The sequence below is a fragment of the Hyperoodon ampullatus genome, assembly GCF_949752795.1.
Source record: "Hyperoodon ampullatus genome assembly, chromosome: 7".
In the NCBI taxonomy this organism is placed as follows: domain Eukaryota; kingdom Metazoa; phylum Chordata; class Mammalia; order Artiodactyla; family Ziphiidae; genus Hyperoodon; species Hyperoodon ampullatus.
In genome coordinates this window covers 8,821,955-8,848,087 of record NC_136920.1, presented here as the reverse complement: position 1 = coordinate 8,848,087, position 26,133 = coordinate 8,821,955, and the positions used below count along the sequence as shown (strand labels likewise).

At 49.2% G+C, this 26,133-nt stretch overlaps 2 protein-coding genes across 4 annotated transcripts in view; both read right to left on the bottom strand.

Moving 5' to 3' along the window:
• Positions 1–3,934: 3,934 nt before the first annotated feature.
• LOC307055454 (RNA-binding protein 4B) lies at positions 3,935–10,709 on the bottom strand (the record flags this gene model as incomplete). Its single annotated transcript, XM_079707688.1, has 3 exons — positions 3,935–4,602; positions 9,896–10,319; positions 10,692–10,709. 3 exons carry the CDS (start codon positions 10,707–10,709, stop codon positions 3,935–3,937), a joined length of 1,110 nt encoding a protein of 369 aa, XP_079563814.1.
• Positions 10,710–16,667: 5,958 nt separating this feature from the next.
• SPTBN2 (spectrin beta, non-erythrocytic 2) overlaps positions 16,668–26,133 on the bottom strand; it is a gene marked incomplete at its 5' end in the record, with an annotated part of 31,153 nt that continues 21,687 nt past the window's right edge. For 2 of the 3 annotated variants that reach the window (XM_079708957.1, XM_079708956.1), the window contains 17 exons: positions 16,668–17,519; positions 17,846–17,888; positions 18,393–18,566; positions 18,848–19,068; positions 19,512–19,562; positions 19,646–19,721; positions 19,811–19,953; positions 20,287–20,483; positions 20,760–20,844; positions 21,129–21,267; positions 21,363–21,607; positions 22,300–22,674; positions 23,299–23,503; positions 23,713–23,843; positions 23,924–24,184; positions 24,537–24,626; positions 24,907–25,131. In XM_079708957.1, coding sequence (XP_079565083.1) covers positions 17,286–17,519; positions 17,846–17,888; positions 18,393–18,566; positions 18,848–19,068; positions 19,512–19,562; positions 19,646–19,721; positions 19,811–19,953; positions 20,287–20,483; positions 20,760–20,844; positions 21,129–21,267; positions 21,363–21,607; positions 22,300–22,674; positions 23,299–23,503; positions 23,713–23,843; positions 23,924–24,184; positions 24,537–24,626; positions 24,907–25,131 — 2,895 coding nt within the window. In that variant the 3' untranslated portion in view covers positions 16,668–17,285. The remainder of the gene's footprint in view (positions 17,520–17,845; positions 17,889–18,392; positions 18,567–18,847; positions 19,069–19,511; positions 19,563–19,645; positions 19,722–19,810; positions 19,954–20,286; positions 20,484–20,759; positions 20,845–21,128; positions 21,268–21,362; positions 21,608–22,299; positions 22,675–23,298; positions 23,504–23,712; positions 23,844–23,923; positions 24,185–24,536; positions 24,627–24,906; positions 25,132–26,133) is intronic. The other variant, XM_079708958.1, reaches the window with a different exon arrangement.

Below are 26,133 nucleotides of genomic sequence, written 5' to 3'. Positions count from 1 at the left end.
ATGGTTGTATCCTACCCCCAAAAATCAAGGAAAAGTTTTGCTTCACCTATGTCAAAAGTATTTTAAGTACAAAATATGTGGGGAAAGTACTGTATAATTGTTAGATAAAGGTTCACAGAATTTATATCACCATGTGATACGGGATATAATAAAGCTTAAGTGGGCTTGAGTCTATCATTAAACTTGTTTTGTGAGGATCTAAGCAATGATAAAATATCATGTCCATAAATCTTTAAAAAACATTTCTAGAGGACACATTTTATTGCAGAATATTATCACTGCCAGTTATGAACACCCTACTTGCTTTTCTGCTCAAAATACACGTTTCCCCATATCATCATAACTATTGTATTCACTTTAGCCAAAGTCTAATCCCAGTTTAAATTGTGAATTTAAATGAACATGTACTATGAAGTCAAAGTGAGAATCTGACAGGTCCTTTGTTCTGGCTCAGCCTTTTCCTGATGCAGGGTTCTCTCTGTGGGGCTTACTTCTATCACTACTAACCTGGGTTTGCTGGCCTATAAAAGGGAAAAAGCAGCTCTGGTTATTTAGAGAGAAGCAGCTGACTACCAGGTATAGCATATTTATCCATGTCTCAAGATGCTGGCTCACTTATCTCCACTTACTGCTGCAGCCATACTACTTATCTCACTAAATCCTTCCTTGTACATCTAAATTTCAGATATCTATTCTGTCACTGAAGTTTGTGGTTTGAGCACAACTGAAAAAGAACCAGAAGATATTGGTGGTAAATAACAGTCACACAAATACAAAAAGATGCTTAAGTGTTAGAAACGTTTATTTGTCAAAATATTAAAAAAAAAGGGGGGGGAGAAGTGGAGTAAAACAAGGCTAAATTTCAGCTAATGCTGTACCATGATCACAGGTCAGACATAAAAAAACAAAACAAAACAAACAAAACAACAACCAAAACCCCAATGGTCCTAGCAATTTCAGAAGATTAGCTTCAATGTTAGAGTCCAGAGCTAACAGAGAAGAGTAAAAGGCTGCTTGCCACTACATGGTCATTTTAAAGGGAAAGGAGATGTTGCAGGTAGACAGGGAGAAGGGTTCAACTCCTAAGGAAAGCAAGATAAGAGGGATTCCACTGTACAGGAAAAAGGGGATGCCAGCATAATCCTTACCTAGGGCTGCTCAGAGGCTGAGAACATAAGGAATAGAGTGAAAGGCTACAGAGACTAGTATCAGGAGGAAAGAAAAGTCAACTTAGAAGAATTAAATTAAGAAAGAAAACATAGTTGGTCACAAACTCCTTTGTTTACTGAAACATGAAGCAATGGAAACATCCCGGCAAAGGGGACCGCGCGGAGCAAGTTCTCATATATGACCGCAGCCCGAGGGTTCAGTCCGCAATTATCCTACCTGAAAGAGAGCACAACACAAGAGGCTTACACAATGCCTGGAGAGCAGCTTGGCTCCGAGCACAAGGGCCCCGGTCCCGTCCTGTATTCCAGGGGGAAAAAAAAGAACAGAACAGAACAAAACCAAGTCAGACCGGATCAAACTTACAACTCATTTAATTGCCTAGGAGTCTACTATGGCTACATATAGGAATTTACTTTTAGCTATATATAGAACAAGAAGCAGTCTATCAGGAAGACTGCTGTGTTGGTGATAAACATATCTTTCTCACTTTCTCACCAATCTTTTAGGCAAGACTACTTCTGTGATACAAGGCTACTGTCGCTGCAACAAAAGGCATACAGATATTATCAAGAACCATAATTTATCCAGAACAATCAGAAGATGCCAAGGTCTCAAATATGGGCAACTGCACTCTTCTAAATTTGTCTCAGTTTTAATCTTTCATAGTGAACAAATTTTCAGAAATGACAATCACAAAGGGTATCAAGGAGTGGTTCATTCATCCTCCAACATATCTGCATATCATACTGTCACAGATTTAGAGCCATAATTCCAGTAGTTCCTTTAATTGACCAGATCTCCCTTACCAACTCAAAAGAAGAAATCCTAAATTCTCTAATCCTTCCAACTGATGATGGGAACTCCAGACACCAATGGCTGGGGGAAAAAAAAAGTTAACTCACACCAAGTTCCTCTACTTATTACAGACAAAGGGCCAAATCTTGGTCTTGATCTGTGCCAATCGACTTCAAAAGTTGTGACGTTCTTGAATCAGTTCTGCTAGGGTGAGACCCGAATTTGGATCCCCAACAGTTCTGGAGTATTTCATCCTGGCAGCCTCATTAACATCAGGCTCCTGGGACTGCAACCAACTCAAGGTTATTCAGTCCATTTGAGGTTCACACCTGGAAGGTAAGTTTCTTTAAAAGTCATCACTAAAAAGAGGTTAGTTGAACAACCACTGCTCGCAGTCAAAAATCACTTAAAAATACCTTAGCAATACCCTTTAAAGACCACGATATACACTAATTTAATATTTAACTTTGGAACATATTTGAGAGAAATATAAGTTATCCGATAGAAGATACCACCTTACTTTAGAGGCATATCCTACTTCATGGCAGATCCAGCAGCAATAAAAGTAAAAATTAATGGCAAACTACACTAGTTGTAAGACTGTCCTCTTCATGCACGTGAACACACACTACACAGCGGTCTCAGGGGATCCGTCTTGTCATGGTCATATAGGACATAACTTATCACAGGTTCACATCATATTTGCTTCCCACTACGTAAAAGGGCAAATTCCTGTCACTTGGTTTTCTTCTACACATATACCAAAGGGGTACTCAGGAACCCTGAAAACTCAGTGGTAACTCAGTTTAACTTTGCTATGAGGCCTCCAGTTCTACTGATGCTCAATTTCAAGGTACAAGGAAAACCATGAGAATAGAAAGTTATGATGCAATTTCCACTCAGATGAAGAGATTTATCAATCTCTAGATACTCCTAGTTATTCTTGACATTCGAACATCTTTGCTATACATTTTCTGAAGTAGGAAAAATTGCAAGGTTACCACCAATGGGACGTACACACATCAGAAAATTACCTGTTTTATCTAGCTCCTTAAATGTTCCTCTCAAACAAAAAAAACCAAAATTTGCTGGAAGAATTGGGAAGTGTCAGGCTCTAAATGACAGCATCATAAGCCATGCAGAAATACGGCTTAAGTGCCCACACAGAACACGATGCTCTGGATTACTAACAAGGAAGGGACTCCACGGGACAATGGCATCAAAACGTTCTGCTTTCAGGCAAGTATCCTGGAAACACCAGAATTTAGAGGATTTTATTTGGCTTACAGATATGTTAGAAGAGTTTCCTCTGATAAAGGCTCATGACTGAAGTAGTAGTTTTATTAGCAAATTGGAAGTCTGAAGTTATACCTTAAATTCTCACTGGTGACATTCATTATTAACTCCTGAACCTGTACTCTTCAGCGTACACTACAGTGACTTTTGTGGTGGAAAGAGAAAGTGGTTTTGGACTCAGGCACGCCTGAGTTTGAATTCTGGCTCTACCTCTCAATTACCAGATGACTTTAGGCAAAGTACTTAACCCCTCTGAGCCTTAGTTCCCTTCTCCATAAAAGAAAAGATCTCAAAGGCCAGCTGTATAATTAAATGATATAATGTACAAAGAGGGCACTCAACAAGTGTTAGTTCTCTTAACTATGTCTCTGTAACCCAGATCTGCTTACACTTGATTAAAGAACAATATTCTCACTAACAAACTGAGTTGCTGTTGTTCTCTCAGAAGGAACAAGTTGGTTGGTTGGAGTTGTAAACTAAAACCTCGACGGGCCAAATGAACCCCTGGCCTAAGTTAGAGAAATATTTAAGACTAACATGCAATTTATACCTTTTGGATACTGTTCTGACAGCAAACGGGTGGCTTTAGCCTCCTCTATGTGGCACAGGTCTCCCTCCTAGGGAACTAAATGTAATCTCTTAACCACACCCACCCCACTCTCACCTCCAGTTTTTAAAAGGCTGAGTACCGTGCTCGGTCCACATACTGCTCCCGCTCATACCGGGCCATGTCATACAGAGAATTCCGTGCAGCTGCTGAAGCCTGAGACAGCTCACTCTCTGGCCCATAACCGTAGCCCTCTCCAACTGTGGGGAGCACAGCTGCAGCACGACGCAGGGGGCTCCTGTCCCTTCCATAATAGGAAGAAGTGGTGGCAGCGGCAGCAGCCATAGCAGCTGAGGTGGCAGCAGCGCCTGAGTTTGGCAACAGGTGTCTGTCGTAGGGATCAACGGAAGTGGAGTTGAGGTGACTGGTCACAGCTGTGCTCTGGACTTGAGGCAGATGGGACATGGTCTGCTCTGCGTAGTTGTACGCGGAAGCTGCTGCTGCTGCTGCCACTGCCTCGTAAGAACGGACTCGGTAACGCTTATAGTAGTCGAGCGCTCCATACGCATCGTTGTAATACATGGATTCCCCGTAGCCCATGGCGTAAGGTGTGCGCACTGCTCCATACTGTTCGTTATACTGCTCGGTAAAGTCCGCCACACGACCCGTACGATCTACCGGACACTCTTTGGACCAGTGCCCCTCTTTCCCGCACCGATAGCAGCCACTCTGGTCTCCCATCCCAGGGGCAGTCCGAAGCCGGCTGGTAGACAACTGCACGTGCATTCGTTTGCCTTGAGAAAATAGACGTAAGAAGGTTTATTATAACTCATTGACATTCTTTATCCTCCCCAAAATGAAAGTTAACTAGTTGGCAAAAGACACACAAACATACGCACTCCTGCAACCTTATTTCAGCAATCCCCTCCAAAAGAAGCTGAAGTTTTAACAGATGAGAGCTAGAAAATTTGAGTTCTCAGAAACCAGTCAATACTTTCTACTTACACCAGTAGATTGGGATTCCCTCCTACTTCCGTCTCCACGACTTTCTTCTCCAACACAGAAATTGAGAAAGTTTCCACTTTTCACTACTAAGACTATTATTAATTCTAACCATTCAAGACCTGACAGTTTTTCCAAATCAAAAGCCAACAAAACCTCAGTTATGCCAGAGGAAAGCATCCTACCTCTCACTGATTTACTCAGGGCCACATAAGGCCTGAGCATTTACTGTAGCTTAAAAACCACAGCAATATGCTGTCCATCTTGTTTCCTCCAGCCATTTTTGCAGGTGTCACCAGAAGGCTATGTTGGGTACACAAATCATACCTGGCTCATCATCTGCTTCAACTCTAGTACCTCTAAGAGTTTGTTATAAGACCCTCCACATTTCAACCCCACCCCCACTTTTTTCAGCAAGGGTGAACCCATGCCTACTGTGGAAAAGAAAACTACTTGACCTAGGCCTGTCAACAGCTAGAATTAGATCTTGAAGCAGTACTGGTTTCTTAGGGACAGCGTGCTTCCATGTAATGGAATGATCGGCATTTCATCCTGCTATGTAGTGTACAATTCTTTACAGGGGATTATCTACTTGTCAGAAAAACGCAGCATTTGCCTAAAGGCTTCTGGGCGCCCATACAAACAAGCCACATCCGTACTTCCAGAAAATGACCAGGACGAGGAACAGCTAAGAGAAGAAACAATCTTTGCCCTGGCCGTGTGTACCATCAAGCCCAGGGACCCTTACTAATGAAAGCATCCAAGGTCTTTAAAAGCAGTTTGAGAAAAGGCATATTCTTGGCAGCATTTAGTGCCAAACTGCCTAAGACTTTGGAGATCAAGTCAATGCTTTACAAATTGTAGCCAAAAGGCAGCCAGTCCAGACGTAGAGAACATCACTCTAAAGGGCGGCTCAGAACAAATCCCCCCTCCACTATCAGTAAGTTGCTCTCTCTTTAACAGACCTTGTTCTGGATGCAGCTATGCGATAGGAGGCCTCATGCTCCACCATCCTGTTGGAAACAGCCCGATTCAGGACGGCAGCCAGAACAGCGCCATGCACTGACCCTGAGAGGGGAGCGGGTTAGTGCAGTAACATCACTTTAGTCAAGCTCAGTTCTGCCCAAGGTCCAACATTCCTACCACCCCAGTTTCTAGCAGTTGCCGCCTCAAACTTAAAACCCTTTCTTTAGCAGAAACAAAGGTGCTCAGGTTTTTACTTCCAGCTGCTAGTAGAGAGGCAGCATCCACCATCAACACTGATACCGTCAACAGATACCAAATGGCAGTAATTCTCTGAAAGCAGCAGTTAGCCATCCCGGTGTTTTCAGAGATTTAGATATTCCCATTCTTAGAAGTTATTATGGGCCAAATGCTAACTGTGCTTAGAACAGAAACACACGGATTTTTGCCCCAATTTATATCCCAAATGTAGAATTCCCTATAATTTAGACTGGAGGATTACAAGTTAACTTGGCTTTCAAACATGCATGGTGACATTAATCTGTGTGAAAGACACAAACTGTGCTCCAATTCTGAAGTCAGTGTAACAATGCCAATCTAAAAAGCAGCCAATCCAGAGAACTAGAGGTACATTTTTAAGGAAAATATTTAACTTGCTCCTTTATAGATTATGGGTCCATTTTTTTGAGAAATAAAACCCAGTTTTTTTTTGCCCCCACCTTGATGTTTCTATTAATACATACAGTCTTCACCACTGATTTAGAGCAGAACTCAGAAGTTTATAAACATCTGTGGCAAAATCTACCTCTGTAGTAGCTGTGAAAAGGACTCAGGTAAAAAAATTTTTTACCTAGAACTAAAAGATCTGCAACAGAAGTGACAGGTTTTTTTCACATAATCTTTCCAGAGGTTGTAACTAGGCTTTTAATTTAAATCCCCTAAAGCAGCGGTTCCCAACCTTTTTGGCACCAGGGACCTTTTTTGTGGAAGACAATTTTTCCAAAGACCAGGGTGATGCGGGGGAGGGGTTTGGATGATTCAAGCGCACTGCATTTATTGTGCACTTTATTTCTGTTATTATTACATCAGCTCCAACTCCGATCATCAGGCATCAGATGCCAGGGGTTGGGGGCCCCTGCCCTAAAGTTCTTATAATTGAAATATACTGTACTTCTCTATTACCTTAAGGAACCAGGGCAAAGAAAATTGAAAGAAGATTAAATTCTACCACTCTACTACACTTTGGCTTTGGAGAGGCCAAAAGCTTAAAGATTTTCTGAGATCTCCAAAAAATTACTGAGATGTGTTGCCAACATTTCCCAGAAAACGAGCCCCCGCAAAAATGTTTTGTTTTGAAACAAAGAGGCGGACAACTTGGGGTCCTCATTGCTGAGCTCCTATCAAGGGATATAGCAGATATACAACTGTACTCCAATTTAATGCTTGTTTACATATTGGGGGAAAAACGAAACATCTGAACTCTTACATATCATTACCAATTCAGCTGCCTGAGTTTTTACTCAGGAATAGCTTCTTTAGGGTCTTCCAATGCAAACTTGTTTGCTAACTCAATAGTGGTTCAGTTCACTGCTGCCGGTGGAGAGGAAACATCCTGAAAGACCCAAGTAAACTCAGATTCTGCTGCTTTCATAAGTCATACAATGAGGAAGCCTATGGCAGCCATTAACACATAAAGGTGCAAAAGATGCCCAAAGTGGCACTCTTAAGAGACCCCCTTCATTAGGAGATGACTGAAAAGGCTTGATGGAAAAATGTGACAAATTGGTATTTAGATTGTATTTTCTGTAAAACTGCAACTTATTATCCAATGCTAAACTTTCTCTTGTCATCGGGAAAAAAAACAGAGCTGGTTATAAAAATGTCTGTACGTACGTACCGTACGCCGTTGAGTGCTTTTTCCAGGGGACCAGGCTAAGAACATGAAAACCAAATAAAGGAACCTTTTCTTCCAATAAAGACATTAAAAAAAAAAAAATCTCATGGATCATTGCGTTACTCAGATATCCGCTTCCTGAAGTAATTAAACTCACTATATTATATTATTGTTCTTTTTTTAAATTTTTTTATTTTTTTGCGGTACGCGGGCCTCTCACTCCTGTGGCCTCTCCTGTTGCGGAGCACAGGCTCCAGACGCGCAGGCTCAGCGGCCATGGCTCACGGGCCCAGCCACTCTATGGCACGTGGGATCTTCCCGGATCGGGGCACGAACCTGTATCCCCTGCATCAGCAGGCGGACTCTCAACCACTGCGCCACCAGGGAAGCCCCTAAACTCACTATATTAAAACAAACATTCCTTTCAAGTCCACTCCCCCCAATTAACTGATTTCCATATACTTATTTTGGCCCCTACCCTTTTATTCAATTGCATATTAAAAAGGCAAGGACATGCAGTATTAACTAGAATACCTCTGCACTTTGTACCTGACTTTAACTGCACTTTTTACATTTTGCTTGTTACTTGTCAAGAGAGAACCCCCATTTCCCCAACACTGTCCATTCACGATCCCCTCCCTCATCAAATGAAAATAATTAAGAATATTTTTAAAGCTGTCTGAAGTGCAACAGCTAATAATGAAAGCCAACTATTACATTTTAAGTAAGTTTCTAACCGTAACAGAAACACTCATTGTTGCAAACACCACTCACCTTTCATCATACAGTGCTTTTACTGTCAAAACACTTTCACATCTTATTACCTCATTCTAGCCTCACTACCATCCTGTGAAGGAGGTACGGCAGGGATCATTAATTCTATTTTATAAGTGGGGAGAATGAAGCATTGAGAGGTTAAAACACTTGTCCAAAGTCATACGACAAGTTAATGGTAGAAAGTATCTACAACTTTTGCCCTGTGCTTTAAAGAGTAGCTAAAGGCCAAGACAACACTGGCTGAGGCCAGAGATATCTGACGCACCATTTGTAATCTACTATTTGCAAACTTTCTTACCCTTTTCTGGTCAATTTTTCCTCTTCTCCATTTCTTTTCTGTTTTCTAGGTTTAGTAGAGGACCCTTAAGTACTTCTTAACAACCCTTTTAGTAGCACTCAGAGAAAAAATGGTCTTAATTTATGAACCTGAAAAGTGGCTATAAACGCGTGGTCCAAGATGATAGGGTCAACAAAAAACTTGCAGAACAGCACTGTACAACAGAACTTTCTGTGACGATGGAAACGTTCCATACCTGCACCAACACACTAACCACTAGCCTCATACGACTTCTGAGTGCTTGAAATGTGTGCAGCACAACTGAGAAACTGAATTTTAAAATTTATTTAATTTCACTTTAATAGCCACATGTGGCTAGTGGCTACCATATTAGCACAGTCCTAGAGAGTCTTCAGTCAACCTCTTGTGGTATTAACGACAACATATGTACGTTTATTAATGACATAAATAATTCGATACAACACCCTTACTGGAATCTCCTCAGAAGCAGGACCATAATTCCTATTCAACCTAACATTTTTAGAAACTTCCTTTTTTCCCCTTAGGGTTAAATAATAGTAGGTGGAGCAGAATAGTCCATGGCATGGCTTTTGGCTCTGCTTGTATAGTTCACACCGAACAAACCTGAGTAGTCAAAAGATACTCCCCCAAATCCAGATTCACCACCCAGATTTTAATATAGGGATTCTTCGAGATGTCTTCATCGTTCTTTCCCACCACAGCCCATCACCCAAGGCAGTAAAGAGTATAAACCCTAAGCATTTAAACCCTCAAATATAAGGCTTCCTTGTCATAACAGAAAAAGCAGGTAACCCCCAGACCTTTATCTTCCCTTCTCCCATGAGATACTCATTTGCCCAGGCAGATTAAACTTCCAACAGCACCCAAATGAATGATGGCCTGCAGGATAAGGTAACCCACCGCTTGCGATTCTACAAAGTTGTTGAGGAACATCTCGACAAATCTGAAAAGAAGTGTCTGCTTCTCCAAGAGTAAGCTGTGCTTAAGCGTGGTAAACATACAATCTTTCTATCATTTCCGGCTAAAACGGAATGGAAGAAACCACCCTGCCAGCCCCATGGTCCTGTGTACTTGCCTCTGTCTAGAGCTAGACCCCACTCAGTTTTGCCACCCAGACCCCAGAGCAGTTCACCTTGAAACTCTGTGTTGTCAAGGCCCCTGATGGCCTCCACTGCATCCTCTGCCCGCTCCATGTGTACAAAGGCATAATCTTTCACGATGTCACATTCGATGACTGGACCATACTCCTCAAACTTGGCCCGAAGCTCTTGGTTGGTACAAGTAGGACTGATGTTGCCTACATGCAACTTGGTTGAAGCTTTGCTCTTATTCTTGCTGGCTTCCACGTTGATGTTCACCCCGTGCAGCTTGTAGTGGTGCAGGTTGCGTATGGCATCCTCGGCCGCCGTCTTGTCCTCTATGTGCACAAAGCCGTAGTTCTTAATGATGTCACACTCCAGCACCTTCCCATACTGCTCGAAGAGTGAGCGGATCTCCTGCTCTGTGGCCTCCCGGGGCAGGTTTCCGATGAACAGCTTCACCATCCTGACAAGAGCCTGGAAAAGAAGAAAGGAGATTTCCAAAAGTTAGGGGTGGAAGGAAAAATTTCAGTGCATTGCATCTTGGATTAATCCTCCAAAGTTCTTGGCACCATCAAGATCCTCACAGAGACGTCCATTATGTTTTCAACAGTGGGAGGAAAGGTTTACCCTTAAGGAGTAGTGAGTTGTGTGTGACACGCGAACAGGTCGGGTGTCAGCAGGCAGTGCACAGCCCATCATCTCCGTTAAATGAGGCGCATTTTAGGTAACAGGGTTAGCTGAAAATACTCTCTTTGGGGAGCAGGTAAGAGAAGAGTCCAAGCAGGGGGCAAGAGGCATATATCTTACTGCCCCTGGTAACAAGGTTTTGGAGGGAAATCTGTGTACCTCTCTTCCGTGCGGCATCACCTTTCAAGATACTCTAAGAATTATAAGGCCCCCTTTGCCCCAACCTGGGACACCCACGCCCCAACGGCCCAACTCCAGTTCCTTCGCCCCAACAAAGACTCGACCCGACCTCTGCCCCGCCCCCTCCGGAAACCCGGCCCCGCCTCCTCCCGGTGTCTTCCCCGGACCTCCCGCAGCAAGAGGAGAAACCCTAACCCTGGGCCAACCCCGTCCGCCAGAGGCCGGCCCGGCCCTCTCTCAGGCTCCCCACACACCCACAAGAACCCCTCGCACCTCCGGGTGGCGGCAACGGCGGCGGCGGCTCCCGCGTCAGAGAGAACCCTACAAAATGGCGACGGCCGCTCGAGCCTCAGCGTGACCGGGCCCTTTCTCGCGCGCCAGCTCACGCACGCGCGAGTGCGCGCTGCCCCCCCTCACCCTCGCGGGAGCCGGCCGACCAATCCCGCGGCCGCATACAAATGGCTGCCCCGGGCTCTGCTCCCAGCCGCCCCGATGCGAGGGCGGGGCCAGCTGGTGATGGTGCTGCGGAGCGAAGGTCAGCCCGCCCCCTGGCCTGACTAGCCAATCACCACCTTGGAAGGTGGGCGGTCGTCGCTCAAGCGTCAGAAGGATTCTGGGCGCAACCACTGACTTGGTGAAATCAGAAGCCCGGGAGAATCACTAAGCATCACAATGGATCGTGCTGTTGGGCCATGTGGGGGAGCGGGGGTGGGGGAGGAAGGCGGCTGCTGATGACAAAGGGTTATCTCACTGGGTCCCCTAAAAGGGGGTTTTCTTAGCGCCTGCCAGCCTCTATGGCAGTTTGGGACAACATTTTAGAAATAGAGGCGCGCCACATTTTAAGCCAACCTAGTCTTTTTTTGGTAGAGCTTTTATACATAATTTAAAAATTTTAAATTGCAAACACGTTATGCATTGGTGTGGAAAAGGAGAACCAAAGATGGCAGAGCTGAGATAGCTCTAAGAGGCATTCTATCCTAGCTGCACTTAATCAGTCAAGTTTTGTCACATATACATGAAGGCTGGTTTTCTCTCCCTAGCTAGAGAATTAAGCTCTAATTCTGTGTCCTTCACAGTTCCTGATCCGTGGTGAGCACACCAAAGGAGGCCCAGAGAGGTTTCTTGTTTTGGGGGTAGGCCAGGTCTCCATGTCCACACCAAGCTGCTGGAGGACTGGGCAACTGAGTCTCAGCACTTTCCGGCTTTCAAAATTCAGCTGTGGTCCAAGGGCACCTCCTGGTGGCAAAAAGGAAGTTACTGAGGTGGATTACTCTCTGTCACCTTTGAACAAAGGCTAGAAGTTTATGGAGATTGATGGACTGAGCTTATCTCCAAGTAGAGCATGCCAGGGTGTCAATGGTGTCAATCACCATTCCTATGTTTCTTTCACTGAATTCTTTGTTTCCCAGCAATTTCAGAAGAGGCACTGTCCTTCCAATTCTGATAACACTCACGCTTGTCTCCCCCCCAATTCTATTTACCTCTCCCCTTTCCTTCTCCTCTTGGTCGTTTCCACTTTCTCTCTACACTCAGACTTTTAAAACATGTATAGGGACCTCCTTGCCCATTTCTGAAATAGCTTTCACTCATCTTCACTGTTATGGTTTTTTAAGTTGGGTTTCTTCCCTGTGTTCCAGGACGGACTTCCACAAATAGAGTCTGAACCTGCTGTCGCCCACTTTCGTGCACTGTGTTTCGGGTTCTGTCCTCCTCTCCAATGCCCCAGGTTTTCTGAGGTCACCAAAACTAATGTCCTTTTAACAGTTTTCACCCTTCTAAAATTTTCATTCATTCACCATCCTTTTCTCCTGTGTTTTTATGCTGTTCCTCCTCATAGCTCTGACTATACCATTACATCTCCTTCCCCCCATCTATTTCCCTGTTCTTATCTATTCCCTGTTACCTCCCTTCCCCTTCCCTCATAGGCAAACAGTAAATGAGTTTAGTGTGTATTATTTTGTTTCTTTGTGTTCTTGCAAGACATGTCTTTTTTTAAAATTGAAGTATAGTTGATTTACAATGTTGTGTTAGTTTCTGGTATATGGCAAAGTGATTCAGTTTTATATATACGTATATTCTTTTTCATATTCTTTTCCATTATAGGTTATTACAGGCTATTGAATATAGTTCCCTGTGCTATACAGTAGAACCTTGTTGTTTATCTATTTTATATACAGTAGTTTGCATCTGCTAATCCCAAACTCCTAATTTATCCCTCCCCTACCTTCCCCTTTGGTAACCGTAAGTTTGTTTTCTACAAGGCATGTCTTTTTAGTGCACATTTACTTTTTCCCTTTAAAAAAAGTTTTATTGTGGAAAATTTCAAAAAGGCACAAATAGAGAATATTATGCACTCCTGTGGACCCCTTACTCAGCATTGACAGTTATCAGCATTTTGCTGATCTTATTTTGTGAAGCCCCTCTACTTTGTGTGTGTGTGGGTGGGTGGGCTGGAGTTTTTTTAAGGCAAATCCCAGACATAATGTCATTTCGCCTGTAAGGTTTTCACTAACTGCCTCTAAAACATCAGCACTATGCTATGCTAATTTCATCTAATATCTATATTTAAAATTTTCCTAGATTGTCCCAAGTATCCCTTTTTACATTTGGTTTCTCCTAATATGGATATAGACAAAGCCCGCCCATTGTTCATTTGGGTAAATTAATTTTGCAAATGTTTATGTAAATTGTGTTGTATAGCTCACTGTTCCTTACTCTTTTCACTAAGCACTAAGTTACTGTGTGGTGTCTACTACTGAGCAATACTCCACAGTGTGCAGCCACCATATTTTGCCTATCCATCTCCCAGCATAGGACACTCAGGTTGCCTCCCAACTCCTTCGTGTTGCTATAAACAAGGTTGCAGTGGACATCCTTATGTTAATTTTGTGCGCCCTAATGGTTCGGTGTGAGAATTTGAGGGGAGGTAAGCCCAGGCGTGGGATTGCTGGGTTGCTGGGTCATAGGGTATACTTGGAACTAACTTGTCAAAGTAGTGCCAGGTTGTCCTCTGGAAACCAGTCTACCCTCCCACCTGAGGGGCCCTGCATCTCAGTGTCTCTGCCAATGTTTGCCATTATCCAGTTGTCTAATTTTGGGCAGTATAATAGGTATAAAGTGGTATATCATTGTTGCTTTAATTTGCATTTCTCTGATTACTAATGATTCTAAGCATCTCTTATTTCTCTGAAGTGTGGGAGGTTGACTCTTCTGTAACTTCCCTATTCGTATCTTTTCCCCATGTTTCTTGTCAGGTTACAGTCTCCTTTTTGTTTGCAGGATTTTCTTGTATGTTCTAGATATTAATCTCTTTTTGGTTTCAAATATCTTCTCTCATTCCACCAAATTATTAACTTTGTCCATGGAGTCCTTCCTTCACTGAGCAGAAATCCTTAATTTTTTTTGTGTGTGTGTGTGGTACGCGGGCCTCTCACTGTTGTGGCCTCTCCCGCTGCGGAGAACAGGCTCCGGACACGCAGGCTCAGCGGCCATGGCTCACTGGCCCAGCCGCTCCGCGGCACGTGGGATCTTCCTGGACCGGGGCATGAACCCGTGTCCCCTGCATCGGCAGGCGGACTCTCAACCACTGTGCCACCAGGGAAGCCCGAAATCCTTAATTTTTTTATGTGATCAACTTAATCAATTTTTGTCTTAAAGTTTGTGCTTTTGAAGTTTTGTATAAAATGTCCTTTTCCATCCCCGAGTCACAAATACGTTCTCCTACATTTTCTTCTATTAACATTAATGTTTTTACCCTTCACATTTAGGTCTGTACTCCATTTAGAGCAGTGCTGTCCAAACAGAAATATAATGTGAACAACATATACAAAATTTTCTGGTAAACACATTTAAGAAATAAAAGGAAACAGTTGAAATTAACTTTAATATTTTCAAAATCCAATATAGCTAAACTATTTCAACATATAATCAGTATAAAAATTATTGAGATGTTTTAAATTCTTTTTCTTCCTCTTCAGTCTTCAAACTCCAGAAAACATTTTACACTTACAGCACATCTCAATTTGGACTAGCCACATATCAAGTGGCTAGTAGCCGCGTATGGCCTGTGGCTACCATACCAGATAGCACAGATCTAGAGTTCACCCTTGGAGGTGGGGTTAGGTGAGAATGCAAACATTTTTCTCTAAATAATTAATCCGTTTTTTTGTTTGTTTGTTTGTTTTTTATGGTATGCGGGCCTCTCACTGCTGTGGCCTCTCCCGTTGCAGAGCACAGGCTCCGGATGCGCAGGCTCAGCGGCCATGGCTCAACGGGCCCAGCCGCTCCGCGGCATGTGGGATCTTCCCGGACCGGGGCACAAACCCATGTCCCCTGCATCGGCAGGCGGACTCTCAACCACTGCGCCACCAGGGAAGCCCAATTAATCCGTTTTTATCTGTCCCTATTTCCCCACTGATTTGTGGAACCTGCATTATCGTATTTTTGTGCTCTAATCTGCCTCATATCCGTCACTCCATTCCATTCTGTCATCTTTCCTGGAACTTTCCCTTTCTTCCACTCAATTCCCGAAGGTGTCTCCCAAGACTTACTTCCTGACCTTATGCTTATGCTTATCCTCTGCTATGTCCTGTCCTTAAGGATTCATGGACTCAGGTAGCTTCAGCTACCATGTGTTCATAAATGCTCAAACCATATTTTTATTACGTCTCCATTCACGTCTGACCACATTCTGCAGGACTGCTTCACTTGGCTGCCCTATTTACAAGTTAAAATGATAACTTCTCCATTGGTTCCTCACACCCATATACATTTCCTCCTAAAATCTCCAGTTATTGCTTTCTCCCCCAACCCACAGGCTTGCCACCATGGAGTACAAATACCCAGATTCCCTGAGCACGCCGCAGTGTGTGATTTTCTCTTCCTTCGTACAGTGGAGATTTTACAGTTATACCTGAAGAACAAAAGAAGGTGTCTGTGTAGTGCTGATGTATTACTCCATTTACTCCCACGACAGATTATTCCAGTTACATTATCCACATGTTTACTTTGGCATACTGAATCTGCTCTTAAGAGAAAGGGATAATTATTCTGTGTACTACCTGGTCTACCACATCTCATGTTTGGAAACGTTCTGGGCCTTCACACCCCTGACCCTGTCTTTGTCACGGCTGATGATAGTCAGGGTCTGCTCAGCCAGGGCCCTTGGCCGATTATACTAAAGATGGGGCTGCTTTCCTGGAAAGATCTCTGAGCCCCGAAAAGAAATGGTTGTTTGTATATGGGAAGCAATGAAATAACAAAACTTTTCCTATAGGAGGCCACCAAGGCAAATACTATTGCCCTGAAACCTCCAGTTGCCGAGCCAGAGACAAGAGGGAAAGCCCCCTGCTCCTTTTTCTTATACTTCACTGGATCTAAAATACATTCTCCTGTGTTTTTGTTTACACACTTAGGATGTATCTCGTGGCTTCCCAGGGTGATGTCATTCTCTTGGTCAGTGGATTGGGAACCTGTTACTTATCTGATCCCTGTCTGAACTCCCTCGATCCCCTATTGGGGTCCTCTCCGTTGAGACAGAAGGTGGGGGTCAGTAATCACCACCTACATGCTCCACTCTCCACTGTCAGGCTGAGCAGTGGCTGAGACTAGGCTGACTTCCATTTTTGAAAACAGTTGAGAGAATCACGAGTGAAGAAAGTTGTGCACCAGGGAAGCAGGCATTCACTGCCTCAATACTGCTTGTTAATATCATGGCGAATGTCTTTGGTCTAAAAAGAGGTTTGCTATTGGTCAACCCAGCAAAGAGGAGGTCATTGTCATGGGGAAATGAGACCATGGTAGGGAGACTCACAGAATAATGTGGTTCTTGGCGGGCTTGGATGCTGGGGGCAGAGTGGGAAACCTGACACACAGGAGACCAGGGCCAGAAGGAAGAACAGGGGCATGGGCAGAGAGGCTTGTGGTCAGGAAAGCAAAGACACCCAGAGGCAGTAAGAGAAGCTGAGCTGTTTAATCACCTCCTTGACCAGACTCAAGGCCGTGGTTGCCCCTGAACAACTCACACCCGGAAGCTGTTGAGAGTTGCTGGAGATGGAGGGGCTGCTTGAGTCAGAGGATGAGGGAGGATGGGAAAGGGGAGCTTCGGCATCTCTGACTTGTCGTCTGGCAATCTTGCCCCCAGGTCCTGCTTCAGCTCTGAGAGGTTCCTGGCTGGTCCCCAAGGGCAAGGACTGGATGGCGTGCCCTAGCTGTGGCGGGAGAATGACCTCGAGGCAGGGGCAGCCATTCCCCACATGGCCTATGGAGAGGGTGCTGTGCTGTCTGCGCTGTGGTGGGGATAGAGGCGTAAGGCTAGGGGAGGAGGGCAGAAGGGGGGGAGTGGAATTGGGGGTTGCCTGGGCCCCACCACCAGTCTGGAATTAAATAGCAGAAGAGAAGGGTTGCCCTTGGGGACACTGACTTGTCTCCAGAGACAGTTCCTGGTGATGGGTGGACCTTGGCAACAGACCCTAGCAGCAGGCAGTTGTCCTGACAAGAGGGTGGTCCCTGTCGACGGTCCCTGGCAGTTTCCTGGACAGAGGGAGGCAGCTGGCCTGGGAGTCTCGCCCCCAACTACTTGTTCTTCTTGAAGAAGCTGAAGCGCTTTTCTCGCTCTCGTTCTCTGCCATCCTTGCTGCGAAGTACGACAGGTCCCTCCGCCCCGACCGGTGATACCGGGGGCATGGTCATGGCCCGGGTCATGCCCCGGGTGGCAGTGGGCACCGCTGGCTCTTCAGGCTCTCCAGAGGCCGAGGACACAGTGGCAATGGCTGCATTCACCACCCTCAACCATGAGCTCATCTCTGCCTGCAGTGGGGCACGGAAAGACAACGGGTCAGCTTGGAGGATGCTATGCTTGGGTGGCTGGCTCGTCCACAGTGGGGAAGTGGAAGAGGAGGAGGTGGAGATGACTGCCTCATCTCATTGGAGAAAAAGACCCCTTTAAGGTAGGGAACATGTTTTGGTGTGGCCTTCACAAACATCCAGTTGGCACATTGTGGGTTGTCTGATATCAAAGAATGAGACACTTCAGATAAGGAAAAAGAGAGAGGCGAGGGAAGAAAGAAATGTGCATCTGGAGGTTCTAAGACTGCCCAGAGAGAAGGGGGGACATGGGAGAAGGGACGGCTCACCTCATCCTTGGCCTGGAATAAATATTCTTTCCCATCCTGTAAGCTGTTGGGAGAGAGAGAAACCTCAGGGCAGAGCTGAGACTCTGATTGGCCAGATCAGGGCTGGTGAGAGCTCACTATCACCCAGAGACCAGGCTGGAGAACATGCCCGGGGACCTCAGAGCCAGATCAGACACGTTCTGCACATTCTTCAGATTCCCAGGACTGTGCCAAAGCAAATCCTTCCTGATTGGCTGCCGAGGACCAGGGTGAGTTCACTTCCATCCCAGGCCCTGCCTCCTGCTCTGGCTGCCGGCTGACAGGCAGGGGCGGGCCCCCGGAGGTATCTGGAGACAGGGGAGCGCCAGCATCCTGCCTCAAGACCTCCCAGGCAGGATAACTTTTCAGCTTGACAGGCCTGCGTCTTGGTGCTTCTGCTCCCCTTAGTGTGGAATACAGCCAGATCCCTCGACTCTCCCTCCTTGACCTCTCTGCCCCCTAGTGGCTCCTCTGTGCCTTGTATCACTGTGACCTTCCCTCCCATCCTGAGGGCACGTTCCATTCCTACCCCAGCTTGAAGACATGCTTGCGCTTTCGATAATCAAAGGCAACGCTGCCCTGGGCCCTGGCCAGGCTGACAGGCACTTCTCCGTGGTACGGCACTCCTGCACTGGCTGCCTTAGCATCCTTGTAAAAGCCAAGGCTCCCACGCCGCAGGACACAGTACACGTTCTGCCATGACCTGGGAGAGACATGGTGCAGGTGACGAGGAGGAGACGCAGGTGACCGACTGGCTTTGAGGGGCCAGTCATCCTGGGAACAGCTTGGTTGTCCGAGGACTCCCAGTGCCGCTCCTGTCATTAGGCCCATCGTCTCTATACCCTCCCGGCCCTCACCTGAGGCCCCACCTGCTCCTGAGTCCTACCCCCCACCCCCACCGAGTCTAGGAAGAGGTTCTGGGCAAGCCTCTCCAGAAGGCAGGAGCCGCAGAGGCCGCAGGCACCACATGACCAGACCCACTACCTGTTGGCGGCCTTCTTGCCAAAGGCCTCCATCTCCTGTTTGCGGCACAGCAGCCCCTCCATCTGTTCCTGGGCAGAGAGCTCCGGGCCGCGGGTAGGCAAGGTGGCAACCCGGGCTGACTCGGATGACCTGCTCTGGGGCATTATAGGAGGGGTCGGGCCCCGTGTCCGGGTCTGCTTCTCTCCCCGTAGCCCATTGGTCTCGTCCCCAGCACCAGACCCCTGTGAAGAAAACGGTGTCTGTGTCAAAAGATAAGATGGGGGCTTCCCTGGTGGCACAGTGGTTGAGAGTCCGCCTGCCGATGCAGGGGACACGGGTTCGTGTCCCGGTCCGGGAGGATCCCACACGCCGCGGAGCGGCTGGGCCCGTGAGCCATGGCCGCTGAGCCTGCGCGTCCGGAGCCCATGCTCCGCAACAGGAGAGGCCACAGCAGTGAGAGGCCCGCGTACCGCAAAAAAAAAAAAAAAAAAAAAAAAAGATAAGATGGGAGACACCTAGCCTGCAGGTCGAGAAGCTTGAAGTCCAAGAGCTGGTCTTGCCACCTCTACGTTTCCTCTGAGTCTCTGCCCTCTCCTGACCCCACTGTCCCCACCGCCCAGCTCACATCCCCATTTCATCCCATATCTCCCAGTTATCAATACCCACACCTCCAGGAGAAACTCACAGGCCCTTCTGGGACGCTGCCCTGCTCAAGTCTCTGTTGTTCCACCAGGGGCTACAAGGACAAGACGCTGTAAGCAGATGTGCAAGGGGAGGGGCTTAGATTCTGATGGGGGCGCTTGGGGGGGCAGGAGTCACCTGTGGGGCTTCCACATCTGTGCAGACGCCGTTCACGCTGGCTGGCTGTGAGGGTGCTGGAAGGCGGGGCTGGGCTCTGGAACGGCAGAGGTGACAGAGAACGTGAAGTCTATGTGTTGCTCTGGCTCAGCCTCCTCTTCCTCCCCGAAGTGTCCCACCTCTCACCTGTCCCAAGTAGCATCGGGAGCTGTCTGGCTGTCCAGCAGGGCCCCTTCAGGCAGACTGGCTGTGGGCTCTGGGGCAGGGGGCTGTTTCCTCCGTTCCTCTTCCTCCCTCTTTCTTTTCCGCTCCTTCTCCTGCTCCTCCAGCTGTCAAAAAATTCTGAGGTCAGAGCATGGAAGGTCCCAGGCATTGGGGAAAGCTGAAATGTCTCAGCTCTAGTCTGATGAAACAGGAAGAATGGAGACTATAATTCCAGAAGAAGGCGGGGATTAGGAGTTATGGGGGAGATGGTGTCTCTTAGTGCCACCCAGGGAAACAGATGGCTCCTAAAGCTGAGGTGACAACAGGGCACTCTTGGCTCACACCTGGGAGATGCTGGGGCAATGGGAAGAGAAGAAATGTCTTCTTCAAGCAGGAAAGCACGCAAAGTCTGGGGCAGTGGGATGGGGCTGGTATTCCTGGGGTCCTGTAGCCCTCACCGCCGTGAGCTTCTCCAGTGCGCTGAAACGATCCTCCCAGGCCACTGCGGACTTCTGGAAGGCTTCGTGCCGCTTGATGAGGCTCTCGACTTCATCGACTGTGCAACCCAGCTCAGCGCTTCGCACCAACGGCTCCTGGCTGCACAGCCAGGCCTCCGCCATACCTGCGTCTCTCCCAAACACGAGCACCTCCAAAACTGCAGGGATTGGGGGTCGCAGGGAGGTGGCAAATCAGGGTGGGCAATAACAGGGTATTATAGTCACAGCAGCTTCAAGCACAGGGACAGAGAAAGCCACTGCCCCAGAGCAGGAGCTTAGGGCAGAGCCAGGCAGTGCCAAGGGTGGAGGCCTTGAATTCCATGCCCCAGATTCCTGGTCTCACCTACTCTGGAAACTACAGGGTGCAAGACCCCCGGCCGCTCCCTCACCGCCCAGGGCCTGGAGCCCTCAGTCAGTTTCCCTCAGCGGCTCACCAAGCTGCAGCCAGTCCATCTTCTCCTGCCACTTGTCAGCTGTCTCCTGGCGCCGTGCCTGAAGCTGAGACAGCTTCTCTGAGATCTGGGTCGGGGCAGAGGGTGCGGGGGGAGGAGATGAGAGTTAGCATCCAGCGGGGCCTTGCCAGGGTCTCTGGGGGTCTCACATGGGGGAACCAGTGATTTCTGATTTCAAGAGGCAGACAGTTCTGGGAGAAAGATAAAATGGGGAGATCCCTGAACAGCACTAAGGGGAAGGTAAAAGGTTTCTGCAAAGAAATAATGAAAGGAAGTCGGAAGACTCAGAGGAGAAATCAGCATTCAGGCCTCCCTTGTGAAGGTGCCCGGCTACGCCCAGGCCTCACCCACCTCCTCAGCCGCGTAGTGGCTCCTGGTGAGCAGCCCCTGTCCCATGTCGATGCAAGAGGAGAAGCGGTCAGCCCTGGCCTCTATCTCTGCCTTGATGCCTTGGTGGTTCTTGATGATCAGGTCTGCAGAGGACACATCCCTGGGGGCACGGAGACCACATCACCTGCTGCCCACAACCCTATCCCGGCCACCAGCCCATAACCCCCGGAGGCCGCCAGGCTCTGTGGGCCTCACCGGGGCCGCTCCTGGGCATCCATTTGCAGGTTCACTCCGTCCATCCACAGCATCAGCTCCCGGACAGCCTTGAAGAAGCGGAACTTGTCCGTGGTGTCCAGCAGCAGCTGGCGGCGGGCAGCAGAGCTTCCCTGAAGCTGCGCCCAGGCCTCAGCCACGGCCTGCATATGGCGACCGATCTCCTCGGCCTTGTCTCCGGCGTAGGCCTTCTGGAGCCGGTGGCCGTCATCCTGCACCTGCTGGGCCTGCCAGGGCCCAGGTCAAAGTCAGGCAGAGTTGGGAGACTCTGAGGGGCTGCAACCTCCCTCAGTCCTGACCTCTGCTCAACACTTCCTGCCCATTTTACCAGCCGGAGAAGCAGGAGAAGGAGTGTGTGGGGGGGTGATGCTGGGAAAGATGAGGGCTGGAGTCCAGAGTAAGCCCTGTCATACTCTGCCCTGTAGGGTCTTACCAGGGGGCCTGGGCTTAGCCTGGGGATCAGTGCTTTAAAAGGGTCACTAGCTGGGTGAGCTTTCAGAGGCCTGTCCAGCTCGTGGGGAACCTCAAAGACTGCTAGAGTGAGATTTTCGGCCTGAAGAAGGGACTTCGGTGGGGGGCCGACCGGGTTTAAATGGCTTCAGGAAGGAGCTATGCTTATTTTGCGTAGGTCTAACACCTGAGTGGGACCAACAGATGGATTTTAGTACACCATGAAGAATCTTCTACCCACCAGGACCATCTGAAAATGTCACGGGCCCTCAAAAAGCCTTGTCATTACAGGTGTGGACGGGGTGGCTAGATGTCCCCTGGCCAGAGACGGTTTCCTGGAACCATCCTAACGTCATCCCTACGTGGCCCTGCAGAGGATGCGATCCCTCCAGCCTCCCCATGCTCCCCACGGAGTCTCCTCTAAGCACCCCCGTCCCTCCCCCCGCCTCCACCCATGCATGAGTCAGACCTGGGCGCTGAGGGCCTGGATGTCGTGCTCAAAGGCACAGTGTCGGCGCTGCAGGGCCTCGGCAGCGTTGAGGTCCCGGCCGGTCCCGTCTGGAAGCTGCTGCTGCTTGTGCTGCACCCGCGCCAGGGCCTGGCGCGCACCGTGCAGGAAGCGCTGCAGCTCGTGCGCAGCCGCCAGCACCTGACCCCGCGTGTCCAGCAGCTCAAGCAGGTCAGCCCAGGCCTCGTTGAGACTGTCCTTCCACTCGGCCACTGTGGCCCGGGCGGCGTGGCCCCCCGCGATGAGCCCGTTGGCCAAGGTGTTGGCGCTGTCCACGCGCTCCTGGCCGATGGTGCTCGTGTCCCGGGAGAACTCTCGGAATTTGTCCCGGAGCATCTGGCAGAGGAAGCGGTTGCACGGACAACACTGTGACACTGGAGGATGCGGTCCCTGACTCGCAGGGCAAGTCCTTTCACCCCAGACTGAGAACCCACTTCTTTCCCTGGGCCACGTGGGCCAAAATAGATTTCTTCAGCAGGGCCGAGTTAGGCAGCAGAAGCAACTGGTTCCCACTGACCCTGGATTTGACTGACACGCCCAGCCCCCAGCCCCCAGCACAGGGGTACTTGGAACCTTTAGTCTTCAGACAAGGATACCCTAACTATGGTCCATATTTCGGCACCAGTGAGTGTCCAACCCCCAAACCGTGGAGAGGAATCTCAAGTCCCCAGTGTACTGGTGAGTTCTGTTGGAAAACAGTGATCGGTCATTTCCTTTTGGCCGACGTCTATGCGCAGCCCCACGTCCTCCTTTCTGCGCGAGTCTTCCAATGAAATATCTCAGAACCCAGAGGACAGCATCTCCACGACCTGGTCTTGCACCCCTGCCCCTTGGTGCTCCGCCCAGGATGAAGTGCTAGTCTCCCAGGGGCCCTGGTGGACAGCCCGACAGCTCCCGATGCTACCTGGGACAGGATGAAGTGCTAGTCTACCCTTCCTGGAGCCCACCTGCGGCACTCACAGTCACGTGCTCGTAGTCCTGGCCCAGCTCGTGCGAGGCTGCCACCACCTCGCGCTCCTGGATCCACTGCTCCAGGTCGTCCAGCTCCCGGCGGAGCTGGCACAGACGCAGGTGCTCGTGCAGGCGCTCCCGCCGCTCTCCCGCCAGCTCCTTCAGGCTGGCGTACAGCTTGTCCACCTGGGCTTGGCGGATCGATATGCGCGTGCTGCGGGGAAGGGGAGGACACACTGCTCTGACCCCTAGTCTATCCCAGAAGGTCCTGCCCCCCAACTGCTTGCCAAGTCCCTGCTTCTCCAGCTTTCTAGATGGTCCTGTACACATGCGGTACGGAAGGCTCTGCAATCTCTGGGCCTTTCTGGAACTGGCTCCCCTCTCCCCCAGGGACTGGCCTGGGGGTCCAGGTGCTATGCTCACCTCTCTGGGTGCTCGTGGTCAATCATGTCTTGGCTGCTGGCTGCCAGCTGGTGGATGGTCTGGGCGTAGTCGGCCAGGGCTTGTTCCAATACCTGATGCTTCTTCACCTCTGCCTGGGCACTCAGCTCGTCCTAGGGGAGGGGAGAGTGGCAGCAGAGAGTAGGGGGAGGGGGGAGGAAAGCCGTAGCCTGAGCTCTGGTCTGGCTCTCACCTTGGCCTTCTCCTGGCCCATCATGTGTAACTCCTGCTCGCCCATCCAGGCCTCTGCCTCTGCGGCGTCGCGGTAGAACTGCTGGGCCCGCAGGGCCTCCTCCAGTCGCTTCCCTCGAAGCTCCAACTCGTGGCTCAGGCGCTTCCACATTTCCTGTAGCTCAGCCAGCTCCGGGCCTGCTGCCGCCGCACCCAGAGCGCGCTGTCGCTCCGTTAGGTCCGCGATCCGCGGCTCGTGGCCCTGGATCTCCTTCTGCAGGGTCTGTCCATGGCGACAGAGGAGGAGACGCTGAAAGGCTTGCTGAGGGACCCCCTCACCCTACATCCCCCCCTTACGCTTACTCAACAGCAAGCCCCCCTTCACACCGTTGTTTCTCATCCTCCCTGCGTCCTCTCACCTCCCCTCTTTTCTGGCCCATGACGCCCCTTCAGTCCACATGATCTCCCACCAGGGGAACCCCCCCTCCCGAGGTGAGGAAAGGCGAACCACTGAAGTCTAGGATTACACCCAGTGACGAGTGGGAGCCAGAGGAACCCCAGTTCTTAAGAAAACACACTTTCAGGTCTGGGGAGGCTCTTGGGACCCTTTCTTCTGCCTTTAGCCTCTGCCTCACCTGGTTTTTCTTCATGAGGAGCTGGACACTGGGCAGGTCCCTGCCATGCTCCATGGAGCTAGCCACGGGGAGCCGCTCCGTCACCCACAACTGGATATGAAAGTGGGGGTTAGTGGAGGTCCGGAGGGCAAAGTCCGAGCTAGGGGTTGGATAGTGGTGATTCCTGGGGGAAGGTTTTTCTAGGGCTCCCAGTTCTGGGGTCAAGGGACCTAGAGGGTGTCCCTAGAGGGTTGACTTTCAATGCCAAAGGGAAGAGAAGACAGAGCACTGCTGGCATCCCCCCAGCACCCAAGAAGGAGATTAGAGAGCCAAAGACAGGGAGCAATTTACCATGATGGAGACTACCCCGTCCCAGGTCCCGGAGACTCACGATCTCATCCTCCACGTCCCGGTGGAACTGGTGCTGCTCGCGAGAGGCTTGCAGGCGCCGGCAGCGCTCCTTCATGGGCTGGCACAGGGCCCTGAACTTCTCCTCCACAGCCTTCGAGGTCCTCTCCACCTCCCCTGCACCCTGGTCTTCCTGGGCCAGAGCTTTTGCCTGTGCCTGGATTGCTTCCACCTCCTTCTCTCGCACAGCCATCTCCCTTTCCAGCATCTGCCAACCGGAAGAGGAAGGCGGTGTTATCACCGTGCCTCCACCTTCAAACTCAGCGGAGACACTGGTCTATATCGAGCCAATCATGAATTCTTATCCCTGGGGCTCACCCCAGGGAGAGTATCTCTTCATGGCCTACATCAGTGGATCTCAAACTTTAATATATATGAGAATCCAGGGGGTGTGAGAACTGTGCTAGCTATCAATTTACTGTCTCTCAGTCCCCAATCCATCTCAGCTCCAAGACCATCTTTGCCCATTTTGAGTCACTGGAACTGGACCCTGTAAATATTTCTCCTTTGCCAGATGGTGCAACACTAGGCCTTGTCCATAGAGGGCGCTGGAGGGACACCACAATGCACAGGCGAGGCAGAGGCTTCTAGCTACAGTTCCAGTGTGCTTTCCTTCTTGCTCCTACACCACAACTGCCCACGGTGTGCAGGAGACCCGGTGGCCCTCACCCTCCAGCAGGTTTTGCTGGCATCTCAGTGGCAACTTCCTGATGGCCAGCCTTGGCCTGCCAGATTCAGACCTGCTCTGGTCTGTGACACCCCAGCAAACTTCTACGCCATCCAGTGGGCCTCTGCCTTCACCAGTGAGGTCTGAAACTCAGCCTTGGGGTAGGAGGAGGGCATCCCATTCCTTCCCGGGCACCCCCTCCTCAGTCCTAGAGGCAGTAGCTGCTCCGTACATTTGCGATTCCTGCATCCTTTAGACCAGGGGTCAGCAAACCCCGCCCCCGGCTGGGTTTTGTAAATCAAGTTTTATTGGCACACAGCCACACCAGTCTTTTACGCATCGACTATGGCTGCTTTTACCCTACGAGGACAGAGTTGAACAGTTGTGACAGAGACCGTATGACCCTCAAAGCTCAAAATACTATTTGGCCCTTTACAGAAAAATGTTTTCTGATCCCTGTTTTGGAGTTCTCTTTACCCCACTGGCAGGTAACCCTCTTTTATTAGTTAGTAGCTCTTTTCACTAAAGTCTCCTCATTCAAGT